The sequence below is a fragment of the Lissotriton helveticus genome, chromosome 3_1 (genome assembly GCF_964261635.1).
Source record: "Lissotriton helveticus chromosome 3_1, aLisHel1.1, whole genome shotgun sequence".
In the NCBI taxonomy this organism is placed as follows: Eukaryota; Metazoa; Chordata; class Amphibia; order Caudata; family Salamandridae; genus Lissotriton; species Lissotriton helveticus.
In genome coordinates this window covers 1528679517-1528693429 of record NC_136061.1, presented here as the reverse complement: position 1 = coordinate 1528693429, position 13913 = coordinate 1528679517, and the positions used below count along the sequence as shown (strand labels likewise).

At 46.4% G+C, this 13913-nt stretch overlaps 1 protein-coding gene across 2 annotated transcripts in view; it reads right to left on the bottom strand.

Moving 5' to 3' along the window:
• MCAM (melanoma cell adhesion molecule) overlaps nt 1-13913 on the bottom strand; it is a 233128-nt gene that overhangs the window by 41193 nt on the left and 178022 nt on the right. For both annotated transcript variants that reach the window (XM_078682178.1, XM_078682179.1), the window contains exons 10-12: nt 10234-10381; nt 5027-5151; nt 3254-3389 (exon numbers count right to left, since the gene is read on the bottom strand). In XM_078682178.1, the coding sequence (XP_078538304.1) occupies nt 3254-3389; nt 5027-5151; nt 10234-10381 (409 nt within the window). The remainder of the gene's footprint in view (nt 1-3253; nt 3390-5026; nt 5152-10233; nt 10382-13913) is intronic.

Here is a 13913-nt window from a genome sequence, read left to right as displayed (position 1 = left end):
ACGTTCCGTAGGTCCAAGATAGGGCGTAGGCCCCCTTTGCCCTTCTTGGGAACCAGAAAGTAGAGGGAGTAACAACCACACCCTACTTCTGGCCCAGGAACGCGCTCAATGGTCCCCTTGGCCAAGAGGGCCGTAACTTCCTCCTGCAGAAGTCGCAAATGATCCCCCGATACGCGGTGGTATTGCGGTGGCATGGCTGGAGGAGTCGCCTCGAAGGGGAGGGAGTAGCCCCTTCGGACAATTTGCAGCACCCACCAGTCCGATGTGACAGTGCGCCAGTGGAGGAGGTGATGGCGAACCCTGCCCCCCACTGGCGTCACATGAGCCTGAAAGCACCGACTAGGAGGGTTTTGAGGCGGATGCTGCGGGGGAGGGTGTGGACTGTCCTCGCCGTTGTCCCTGACCGCCGCCACGGCGGTTTCCACGGCCGCCACCGCGTTGGGTATTACTCTGCGGTGCGTGGCTGTCAGCACGTGTGGGTACACCCCTTCCTTGGCCGCGAAAGGCACCCGCTAAAGGCCCAAGGACGTGGCCGTAGCCCTGGAGTCCTTAAAGCGCTCAAGCGCATGGTCTGCCTTGTCGCCAAAAAGGCGCCGGCAATCAAACGGCATGTCCATGAGTGTGTTCTGGACATCAGCCGAGAAGTTGGCGGACCTCAACCAGGCGTGGCGACGAATCGCCACCGTCGTTGCCATCACTCTGCCCAGTGAGTCGGTGGTATCCAGTCTACACCGAATAGAATAACGTGCCGCATCTCGGCCTTCCCAATGGCTTGGCCGAGTTTAGCCCGTACCTCCAACGGGCATTCTGGCAGCACTTCCGTGACCATGTCCCACAGGGAGTGGGTGTAGCGGCCCAAGAAGCAGGCGGTGTTGGAAGACCGCAGTCCCAGACTTAGGGAGGAGAATACCTTCTTGCCGTATTGCTCGTACCTCTTGGATTCCCTGTCAGGCGGAGCCGACGGGAACGCGGTCTGGGAATTGGAGGCCTGAATGACCAGGCTCTCAGGGGTGGGGTGGTTGGACAGGAAACAAGGGTCGCCCGGGGCCAGGCGGTGGCGTCTGGCCACGTTCCTATCTACAGGTGAACCTGTAGCGGGCCTGGACCAAGTGCCCAAAAGAACGTCGGACAAGGCCTCATTAAACGACAGCAGAGGCTCAGCCGAGCTTGACTGCGGTTTAAGGACCTCAGTGAGGAGGTTAGTCCTCACGGCCGCGACGGGGAGTTCAAGGCCCAGGACCTTGGCCGCCCGCGCCAGCACCACACTGTAAGTAGCCCCCTCCTCCGTAGCCACGGTAGGAGGTGAGACAATACCAGTGTCTGGCGAGGTATCCAGACCACTGGCATCCCCAAGTCCACCTGTCCAGTCCTCCTGGGACTGACACTCCCGTGTCAGAGGGTCCTCAGACCCCTCCCAATCCTCCTCATAAACCATCTCCTGGTACTCAGGGGGGTCAAATGACGGGGCCGGCTCATGAAAGATGAACTCTCCGAACGGCGAAGGAAGCGGCGCCGGAGCCGGATCGAGGGAGGCATTGGGGACGGCGCCGCCCGAAGACGGCGCTGGGGGTGACACCTGAGGGACCGGCGCCGGGGAGGTCATTAGGTCCACCGGCGACGACCCGGATCTGGAACCGGATCCAGTGGGGGCCTGCGGCGCCGAGGCCGAAGCACTCGTCGGGGTCAGAGCCCCCGACCCGCTAGGGCCCCCAGACGGGTCCGCTGGGCCCAAAGGCACCGCGGAGCCCGTCGGAGAAGAGAGGGACCTCATGGCCATGAGGAAACGCTCGATCTCCCCGGGCGCCGCGCGCGGCCCAGGGACCGGAGGGTATGAGGCCGGACGGGACGCCTGCGACTCCGACGGAGCCGCGTGGGCGATGCCACCTGAACACCCGGCCGCATCGAGCGAGTGTCGGGGGGAGTCGGAAGAGCGATGACGTCTCTTCGACTTCTTGTGCTTACCTGACGACTTCGACCCTGAGAAGTGATGTCGACTCCCGGAGCTACGATGGCTCCGCTCCCGCGACCGGTCCCTCGACCTCGCGGGGCCGACTGCCGGAGTTCGAGTCGCTTGCTGGACCGCTCCCGCCTAGCTTTCGAAGTCAGGGCCCGGCAGTCAGAACAGGTCTGGTCGTCGTGGTCGACGCCGACACAGTGGAGACACCGACGGGTAGGGTCGGTGACCGACATCAGTCGGTCGCAATCCTCACAGGGCTTAAAACCTGGCATCCCTACCGGCACCGCTCGGAGTCGAAGACTCGAAAAGAGTGATCAAAAGAGATCAAAAAGTTTAGTAAAAAAAGACTAAGGTACCACTTTTTCCGGATCTGCGCTGCTGGCGCGGAAAAAAGAAGAAGTGACGTCAGCACGCGGAGGCGGCGTCTAAGTACTCCGACGACGTCATCACGCCGCCTACGACGGACGCGGAGCCTCAGACGACGCCTACCGACGCGCAAGGGTACTGCTACGCAAAAAATTTCCGGATCCAGTCTGACGCCTGGGGATATTCTAAGGTAAGGAATCTATCACTAACGTGTCTCTTTCAGATTGGGCTCTTCTCTGGCATTTCATGCTAGGAGTCAATTAAAACAGTGACATCCTAATTTGATATATCTAATGGGTCCAGCTCTTTAACAAGCATGCTCTGGTATTTGCTGTTTCTTCGACACTGCTGTCTTTTACTGCCTTAATTTAGATTGAAACCAGTGAGCTACAGGTGAAGGCCGTCACTGAGCCATTCAGTAACTAACTTGAGAGACAGAGTAAGATGCCTCATAATACTGACAACATAACCTTGTGGTCCCAAAACGGTGGTTTTCCTTTAATATTGACTGCAGGCTTGGAGGAAGGTGGTGGCCTTCTAACAATGACCTTGGGATCACAAATGGCTGCTCCCTTTAATACTGAACAGCTATGCATTTAAAATAGAAGATGCTCTCCCTTTGACACTAACCTTCAGCAGAGGGTGGTGTTAACTTGATCTTGGGGATACGCGGAGTGTGCAATCTCCCTTTACTCTGATCATGGGGTCAGCAATCCTCCTGTCCTTTTAATAGTACCTTTGTGGTTTGCTTGTGTGCTGTCCCTTTTCCACTAAACTTAAGGTCTGCACAGGAGGGGCCCATTGTGTAAGAATTATATCTTTAAAGATATTTAAACGGGCGAGGCTGCAGCTTAGCAAGATAGGTGAGTGTCCCTAGTCTCTCCTAATCTCAAATTTGTCTTTTTACTCTTCATATGACAGGCTGCTTACTTGATTCCAGGCGGAGGGTCTGGCTGCTGCTACCCAGGCTGTTGGAAGCATTGCAGGTCACACCGGACTCAAGCAGCTCACTCGTGGCCAGCACACTGAGCTGGCTGGACACGCGGTCAGACTCCTGGCTGTGTATCTGTCGTCAGAGAGGGGAAGCAGAAAAATAGATATGAGAGATGAAGGGCATTGAAAACATGAGAGGAGACAGATAATAGAGAACAAGCATTGGCTCAGGACACAGGTCCACTTTCAGTGTGTCCAGGCAAGTAAATAGTGTTTCTTCGTGCCTGGGGTTACATGATTTAGTGAGAAGTCAGACCTGTTGGCTTTGTCTTGTCAAATCAAAAGATGTGTAATGTGTGTGTTAAATCTACCATAATCAAAATAACATACCTCAAGGAATATGGCTAACTTTACAAAACGTATGTACTCATCAAATGACCACCAGGAAATGTATTAAATGCTCCTGAAGATACTACTTTTGGAGTATGGTATTGTTTAACCACAGGTTGCTTAACCGCATGCGTGCGGGCGGAATTCCGCCCGTACGCTGGGATTTACTCATTCCCATGTTTCATGACGAGCTGGGCTCGTCATGAGCGTGCGAGGAGGCTACCTCATGACGAGCCCAGCTCGTCATGAGCGTCGAAGGGGTTAAAATACTTGAAAGGACTGCTTTGGACAAGGTTTTACCAAAACTGCTTTGCAGTAACTCCTCCATTTCCATGCACAGCTTTGCTCTCAACTTGGGTCCTCTCACTGCCTTTACCATTAGAGTAATATGTGCTGTGACGCACGTGACCAGAATGGACATACATCACATAGTTAAAGTCCAGGAGTTGTAACATTTATTCTGCAGTCACTTTTGTGTTTGCGATCAGAATAGCATGACCCCAAGATCTCTGCCTGAACTCCTAGAAAATGGCAGCTTTTGTGACTGATCTGCAAGACTTCAGGCTGCTATTTTTCAATATGGCCCTTCCAATCAGCAAAAAATGAATCCAATCAAGCTCAAACTCAAGTCCTGTAAAATGTATTATACAATGCATACTCCAGTGAAGAATGTAAAAAAGAAAACCTGCTTTCTCTTCAGAATAATAAATGAGTGAGATAAAGGGCTGAATGCGATCAAACTGTGATGCCTGGTTGGACTTTTAAGATGTAACATATTCTCTCTTGCACTGCAAAGGAAACACTCCAAAAAGGTTGAATGATACAACAAAGAGCAAATATCACAAGGCGAGAAATGTTTACTGTTTGAAGACATTCTATGAATGTTTCCATAAGCGTAGTGACCTGAGCTCTATTAGAACATTGTGCTTTATAGCAAGATCTAAAAAGGAGATAGTGTGAGAGGGAGATGGAGGACGGGATAGCATAGTGAGAAAAAGAGAGAGAAGTGAGTAGAGAGAAGTGAGCAAAGAAGGCAAAAAAGATAAATCAGGGCGTAGAGGATCATGCACAATAATAGGAAAGGATAGATGCCACTGGTGGTATGTGAGACAATGGAAGAAAGAGGCTAGAGAGAGGAAGAGAGAAGGGGCTTTAAAAAGACAGCCAGGGAAACAGAAGAATGGGTAAGAGTTATATTGAGAGTAATCGAGAAATGAGAAAAATAAAGGACAGATACAGAATTTCATATGGAGAATAGATTAGAAGATGACAAGACACATGAAAACACTATTGTGGTGTAGGTGGAAATGAACTCTGAAAGGAGATGTGAGTGTGATGCGAAGGGAGTCAAAAAGAGGGTGATGGAGATGGTGTAAGTACCACAGAGCCGTCTGTGTCCCACGTGATGACCGGTACTGGGTGTCCGAAGGCCTCGCATGTTAAGTTCACCATTTCGTTCTTGTACACCTGCACCTCCTGCTGCTTCATCAACACCTGCGGCTTCCCTATGGGACAATAATCCATTAATACAGTGACCCCTCAACTCATAAAACAATGACCTTGGAACCCAGCAATATGATTCTAATCCTTGACCTTAGTTAATCAGCATTTTATCAGCACAGTGTGCGTGGTGCATCTGCCCCTCACACTCTAACAGATCACGCACATGCACTGCAACGTATGCCTTTATATTAGGAGCATGCAATAAAGTCTCAAGAAGCTCATCCTACAGTTCGCGTATAGACCTTCGACATCCAACATTCTTCCAATGACACCCCTGTCAACAAGGGCCTAGGACTAAATGTTCCCTTGTCAGGGGTAAGAAGCGCTATATAAATGCTCCATTATAATACATTCCATTGTAAACCCAGTAGTGAACCTTAAACTCGGAAGTGATCCTTAAACTCAGACAACCACACTTGTATCCTTGCTCCTATCTTCCCCTCTAAATCCTTCAAGACAGCTATATCCGTTTCTCAATCATGCACTCGTTACTTTCATATCCGCCTCACCAAAAAGGCCAATTTGAGCCGCACGTTTGCTGACTAGTTCTCGATGAACCTCATGCTTTCCTTGAGAAATACATTCCTCAGTGATTTTAATACGGACCCAGGCAACAATAACTGCAAAAACTTTATATTTCTCGAAAATATATTTTAAGTTCATGGTCTTCATCAACACTCCTTACACCAGACACACTTGAAACATCACATAGTTTCCAACCCAGCTTATCATCACTGGAAACAGAGTTGTCTGACCACTTCCTAATTGTGTTCAAATAAGCATCCCTCATAGTCTTACAAGGGTCAGAGCTTTCAGGCAGAAACAAGTATTTATCAAGCAAGGGACTGAAAGAGACCCAGTGAACCACACTGTCAAACCAGACCATCACCATCTTTTCTGAGAACTGGAGTGAAGTACGCAACACCTCTCTTTTCATATGTATTTTTCCAGACTCCCTATAATATGGACAAATCACGCTAATCCTAAAGAAACCATAACCAGAATCTATGATCAAATTATAGAGCCACAACCAACCTCCCATGGCTTAGAAACACAATCCAAAAATGAGTATATATACAGCTAATTGCCTCTTAAAATTTGAAAAACATCTATCTTGCGACCAATCACGATTCCATAAGCGGTGTATTGTAGAGATAGCTACGCTTGAAATTCTGGGCAACATTTATAGGTTGTTGAATGAAGGTAATTCATGCCTTTTGTTACGGTTAGCTCCTAAGGTGGCATTCAACACAGCGAACACTAATCTCTTTTGTCAGTAACGGAACATGAGATTGGGGACCAGAGAACAGTGCTCAGTTGGTTCAACACTTATCTCTAACACTGATCCCAAATGGTACAAATTGGCTGCAACACTGCCACATCCACATTGCTGTCCTTTGGGGTACCTCAGGGTTTAGTCTTAGCACCTATAGTCTTCAATATGTATGTTAAAGCGACAACATCTGTTTGTGAAGGCAATGGATTATCATTGCACCAGTATGCTAATAATATGCAGGTATACATAAAATTGATATAATCGCCTGCAGTATCCTACAAGGCTATAGCTTGGCTCCAATGCGTTCCAACATTTACATAGCACTGCTGAAGGAGCTACTAAAAGGGATAGATTTTGAAATCCACCAATTTGCCTACAAGACTCTGCTTGGAACCTAACTCCTTACAAGATATTCACATTTTGAAAAAAAACCTGTTTAGGCAAATTGCAAGATTGGGCAGCCAACAAACGCCTCAGACTCAATCCACAGAAAACCAAATTCAACTAGCACCCACACAAACTGAACGAAGGCTGACTAAAGGAAAGTCAGTCAACCGGTTTCAACCCACTCCTTTGTCTTTTGTCTGATGTAAAACCTCTGGACATCTGGCTGAACAACCCCTATCCCATTCGTTTGTAAACCTTTTAATGCACTTTACTATCCTCACCCAAACTATCTAGGTTCTGTTATACAAATCTCTGGAGGTTGCAAACTCCTAAGAAGCAGAGACTTCTTGAGGCTTGAATACAAGAATATGAAAGCCTAACTAGCCAATCCTGTAGCAGCTCCTATCCACTGCAACTCGGTCCCTCCTGAAATGAGATTGTAGGACGACCTCCTAACTTTCTGTACAGTGCTAAAAGTTTACCTTTTTAACTGCGCTACCTGACTGAAAGCCATACTGCAAATGTAACTCCTGCAGCAAACGTAACTCCAGTAATGAACTTAATTACAACATTTGTCCTATTCCCTGCTACTCTCCTCCCCTTCACTACCTCCTTGTCTTCAGTCCTCCTTTCCTTCCTCCTCTTGCTCATACCATCCCCACCTTTTACACTTGTCTCCCTCTTCTCAATCTTTTTTTACAACCCAATCTACATTGGCCTTCCCCCTCCCTGTACTTTACACCCCTTCTATCCCACCTCTTCATTCATCCCCCAGTCTACCATGCCCCTATCTCCCCCATACCCATCAAGACACCATGTTTTCCCCAACTTACGCTCCTATCCCTCGTTTACGATAGTTCTTCACTCACATTTTTCAGTCGGTTTCTGCCCTATCAAATGTCCTTCACACTTCCTATAAACCCACACTTCTTCCCAGCTGGTTCTCGTACAGCTACTTTGGAATTGCTCTTTGCTAATCTATCCACACCCTCTTCTTTCCAACTTCCTCTGATGCATTTTGTTTATGGTTCTACTATTGGTGATTTATGTTCCTCTGAATATTCTAATGCATTTTGAGACCTTGTCTCCTATAGTTAATTCCCAGTAAATTGTGCTGACATGATCTGGTAGAGTGGTGCTGAAGAAAAATGTATAATAAAATAAATCAATCTTCGAAAAGGGCTCAATAAACTGTAAACGTTGACGACAAGTATCTATCTGTAAAAATCCCCAAAAATTCTTCTCACCTAAATCCAAAACTATCTTTGACCCTGAACAGCTTAAGGAACTAAGGTCTACAGATTTCGTACCTGTTGTCTGCCCCACAGCGATCTTCCCAGGTTTTATGCTTAAAATGTCTCTTTAGATGATCCTTAATATAAATAGAGTCCCAAAAGCTGCAAATTTCCTTCTACAGGCTCTAAGAAAAAATTAAACCTTTTCTGACATATAACCTATGACTCAAATCTGCAACACATTTCCTGATTTGTGTCCAGACTTTGGAAATGCAGTTCTGGCCATGCTCACTCCACAAATCGCCAGCTTTAATGCCACTGCAAGACCTGTCTCCTCTTCAACACAACATGATTACATATACCCCATTCTCACTGCACACATATAGATGGCTCTTCATCTCAGCCCGCCACCTTACAACAGAAACCTACTTAAAATCTCCAGTGGCAATTAAGGCCTATGACGCAAGAACACCCTCTTCTAGAAGGGCCCCAATTTAGAACATCCAATGCCCAGCATCAGCCATTCTTAGTGGCTTCCACCACATTTTGGCACTCTCGACCAAAGGTCTTGAGACTAAACGCAAATGTAATATCTTTCCTTTAACAGTTAAAGACTCACCTTTAGGTTATTGTTCCACAATATTCACCCCACTAAGCCTTGCACCCACTAAGCCGTGCACCTTCTTGTGTATGCTACTGGTTTGTTTAATTGCACTGAAGATTGATGATTGCTGTGATGGTACTTGTAATACATTTCTTCAACTGTAAACGCGTATGTGCTCTTGACTAATGGATGCTTTAAAATTCATAAAAAAAAAAAAACCTTGGACTCAGATGCTGATGGTCAGCGTTGACAATAGCATACATGAAAACATTTTAGAAGAGGAAAGTGGGAGATTTTGGAAAATAATCGGGAGAATGTATGTCTCCCATTGACTTATACCAAGGTTTGAATCGGGTGTGTTGTCATGTACTTGAAAGTGTGCTGTGGCAGGACCAGATATCAGAAATGCAGGTATGTTTTTCCCCTTAACTGTCAGTAGCACAGAGAAAGCGCTATGGTAGGCAGACAGAACGTGGCAATAATGCTGTGTCCTGGCCTGCAGAAGCAGGGTACTAGCAGTGAATACTACAAGTCTCATTAGACCAGTCCCAATCAGCTGAAATGCTGAGGAATCGGGTTTTCGAATGAAGGTATCGGGGGCAGGAGACTAGCCTTGAAATCGGTAGGGTTGTCATGTATACAACAGTCCCACGCCCACGCTTTTAGCCAATGAACACTAATCTCTGGAAATTAGACACTCCCTCGGACCCTGTTAACCAGACAATGATTTCTGATCTCAGCAAGCAGATTCTAACCCCTGATCACAATAAACAGGCAATTAAACATGAACTAAATAGAGGCGCTTGAACTCTGATTCTGACTATCACCCCAACACCCCAAAAGCTGGCTAGGGAACACTGCCTCAGACACAAGATCCTTACTGCATATTTTAGCATTTTGACTTTAACCCCTAGTCAGTGTATTGAACCTTAAAAAGTAGCTGATAATCCCGGATCGAAAACGCAGATCATGTCCTCTGATATTAGATACTGAGTATGACTCCAAACCAGACCATGATCCTGGACTTAAATTCTTAAACCGCACCCCAAGATTCAGACAGTGCACCACGACTATTTATGTAGCTATTGATGACGGAGCGCAGGGAGCAAATTATTGGATCCTGACTTTTGAAAAAAGTGGTGTCCTATGAACTCAGCAACCACATCCAAACCCAGACTACATAACCCAACCAGAGATTTTTCAATTTAGATGCACATAACTCACATTGTGAAGAAAACAATGACCTCTGAATTCAGCAACCATGAACCTCTGACCGTGGAATCCAGATTCTGATCTTGGAAACAATGACCACAGACCATGACCTGTGACCTTAGGAACCACATAATGAAGTATAACTCAAGAATAGTAATACTCCTTCTGTTTTCGCACGCTGAATTTCCACCTCTGACTTTGGGAATTGTAACCACAACCCATCTTGAAACCTGTAACCTTTCAGTAGACTCCTCAGCCATCTTCAAATTAAACTTTCTACCAAGACATGTTTCAGCCAACTCAAGACAGCCCGCAACCCCTCTCCCGTAAAACCTCCCCCTTTCCAGACCTCCTTCACTTCTGCACATACCTTTGACTAAGATGTCGATGTCTGCTGAACTGTTGAGACCTGGGACCTCTGGTATAGAAACCAGACAGCTGTATCTGCCACCCATTTCATATGTCATGTTACTGAGACTCAGCTCAGGCCCCGGCATTTCAATCTTCTCCTTCTCCTTCTAGAGAGAGAAAGATGCAAGATGAGAGGTAGATCCTAAATACCAGGAGCTATGGAGCTGTCCTGCCTAGAGGGGTGAAACTCAGATTGAGTAGAGCATCATTTGGAAGAGTGAGAAGGCAAAAAAGCAAAGGTCAATCACAGAAACAGCATCAAGATAAGAAATGGTCTCACACAGGTATCATCTACATGAGATAAAAAACTGTCAATCCTACTGTCTGTCAATCTCTCTGTGTTTTGCATGGGCAGTATCATAAATGATTATAGGATAAAGTGGAATAACAAAAAAGGTACTTATCCGAAGAACAATTACTTACCTTCAGTAATGATCTTTCTGGTGGATACTCCAGCTACCAGAACACCCTAACCTCTTAAACCTACTCCACCTCTCATACTATATTCAGAAACCTTGAAATATATCTCCCGAGCCGACAAGTGCTGGACAGCTCTGACTCAACTCTGGTGCCTTTCAACAACCATATAAGGTGCCACCTGGTGCTGTGATGCCGGTTCCAATCTTTTTTCCATGCCCTATGCAGAAATTAGACTAATGGGCTGATTTCAATTTTGGTGGATGGGCTGTACTGCGTCAGGGCGAAGGAGTAAATTACTCCATTGCCTGGATGGAGTACCTGCCTACCAAATTTTGAAATGACCATCAGCCTACTGAACATTTCACCCATTGACAGGAACCACTGTCAAGGCGGTTCCTGCCAATGTATTAAAACTATGCTGAACTGCTCCGTCAGGCGAGAGGGAGCCGTACTGTAAAGTTGCAAAACGTTATTTATTTTCAAAAACGGAACCCCAAAGTAAATTTATGATTTCTGAAAATAAAAACAATCGACACGTCCTCACCATGGGAGTCATCTCCTTTGGAGGGGGCATTTTAAGTTTTTTTTACTGCTCCTTACCACCAGGTTTTTCCTGGTGGTCATGGATGGTGAAACACAACTATATGTCTGCCCATCTAAAATGGAAGGGCAGCCATATAGCCATTTCTCTGATGGTCCTTACCCTGTTGGGCCACCAGAGAAGTTTGGTTGCAGTGGAGACGGAGTAGGAAATCTTTGGATGTATCCTCATTATTACACTAGAATTGTACATTGTAATGTACTGTTCCTGTAATGTGAATGCCTGTATTTTGTATTGGCACATAGAGATGTTATCTGATGGTGATGGTCTAGATGGATCTATCTACTTCCTCTTGAGGAGAATCAGTGTCAGTATCCTCCCTATGTATCTTCTCCTGACCCTGGGTGTCAAAATACACCTCCTCACCCTTGTGGTGTGGGTACCTAATTTATTCTTCCCCCAATTCCTGTTCTGCTTTTACTTCTTGTGGTGTTACTGCCTCCTATCTAGGCATATTTATGCCCTGGGGATTAGGAATGCTATACTCCTTTAATTAGTCCTAGAACGTTTTCTTATTTTCGATTCATAGGTTCAATTTCAGCCTCCAAAACCCCCTTCTTCCTCTTGAAGTCAACAATACTGGAGGTTTTCTTGTCTTCCCCGGCCTTTTCCTTCCTGAGTGCCTGTGACTCTTTCTCACTTCGAGCTCAGTCATCCTCTGAAGTTGAGGCGATGCCTTTTGGCAGGTCCATACAATAGCTTTTTTTGACATCTTAGGTTGGAAAGTGTCTCGACCTCTTTCGACTGCAAGTTATTACGGCAGTGAGGTCTTCCTCTACTTCAACATCATCTTTTTCAGAGAAACCAATCTCCTCTATGGATGTAGGGTTTCTCCTTTATCTTTCTAGTTCAGACATTCCTGCAATATCTCCTTGCGTCCAACGAGTAGTTAGCACTTTGTTCCTGTGAGTCAGATTTATGTTTAAAAAGGGAACAAACTTAACAGTTGTTGGACTTATGGTCCCTCAGCAGGCAGAACATGCATACTAGATGTTTGTCATTTAAGGTGACTTTCCTATAGCAGTTTGGGCAAAATTTGAAGATTGTGCTCATACTTCAAGATGGTATAGAGGAATCTCAGGGGTCCTTTCTTCTTCAAATATCAGTCTTAGCCTAAGTTGAAGTACCCCGAAAAAGACCCTAAATATCTGATCCAGCATCAACAGTGTTCTCTCAAATTTTTCGGCAGCCATCTGATTTCTGACAAACTTCCAAGCACTTTCTTCGGAGCTCCCTCCTGTTCCAACGAACTCACCGGTGGAACAAATGGAATATAAAATGGTGATCACGCAATGAGGCATTGTGAGATTACGGTCGGCATCATGCTCAGGTTCCACCTATGTCGATATCAACAAAGTACAGAAATTTGTTTGTAAGATGACGCATCTGGAGCTCCTAGATAACGGAATTATGCACAGCATGTGAATCTAGAAGAGACTTCACACTGCAAAACTGGTTTGTCCCAAGCAGCTAAAATGGGGTCCTTAAAAGCCTCACTGAAGGGCAATAAGAGCTTTGAGGAGCAGGCTGAAGAATTTCTTTAAGGACATTAGCCTTATTCTCCTCATCAGGCAGGGAACATCCACAATCTCAGCTGCCTTGAACAGGACTACAATAAAGGAAGCAATGCCATCTTTGTGAGGACTAGAAGGACATTCCATGTAAACTCTGCATTTTGTGGGACCAGGTGAAAACGTCCGATCTATATTACTTCTGTTGCCCTCATCATAATAGACAAATGATGCATTTGAACAAAATCAGAAGGCAACTCAAACATTACATCCATGAGTGCAAAGCATTGCACACGGTGAAAGGCCCCAGTTCTGAAACTGCCCTTTTTAGAAAGTTTCCATTTTTTTGCCCTAACTATTTGGTACCTGCTGTCAGTGTCCTCGGTCACATGACTGTGAATGGCTCTGCTGTTGGGGTTTGTGTATTCCTGCCAGACAGTGAGACAAATGGGATAGGGTGTAGGCAAGATGGGACATCCTACCAGGATGGCTGGCGGCGGAGTTGTTCTCTGTCCCACTTAAACTTCAAAGGGCTTGCCTCCGGAACACACAAAGTAACCCGACACCAACCATTTGTCATCCCAAACTTCTTAGAGCCTTGGTAGGGGAAAGAAGAACCTTCCAAACCCAGATGTGGGGGAAGCCTGGATGGCTCCCCACTTCAAAGGCTGGCACCCGGTATAACTGTTGAACCCTCAAAATAATTCTTTAGTACGATCCGGGACTTGTGGGAAACTTCAGAGGGACTGCCTAGACCCCCAGAAGACTGCACTACTGCTCCCAGAGGACCGCCCTGCTGCTTAAGAGCCTGCCTTGCTGCTTAAAGGAGAACTGGTCCATCTCATTAAACCCAGGACGACCAGAGGTGACTCTAAGGGCTGGTTCACTGGCCTCCTGTGTGAGATACAGGGACATACCAAGCTACAGAAACCTTGCTCCCTTTACCTGGCATCTGCTAGAGTGAGTCCTAAATCTCCCCAAGTGGTGCGTCCAGGTCTTGGACCCTTGAAAGTAATGCTAGTGTTGCTGCTCCTGCCGAACCTTTAAACATGGGACTTAAAAAAAAAAGTCGCCCAAAACAAAAATGTCACCAAAAGTGCCCTGAGA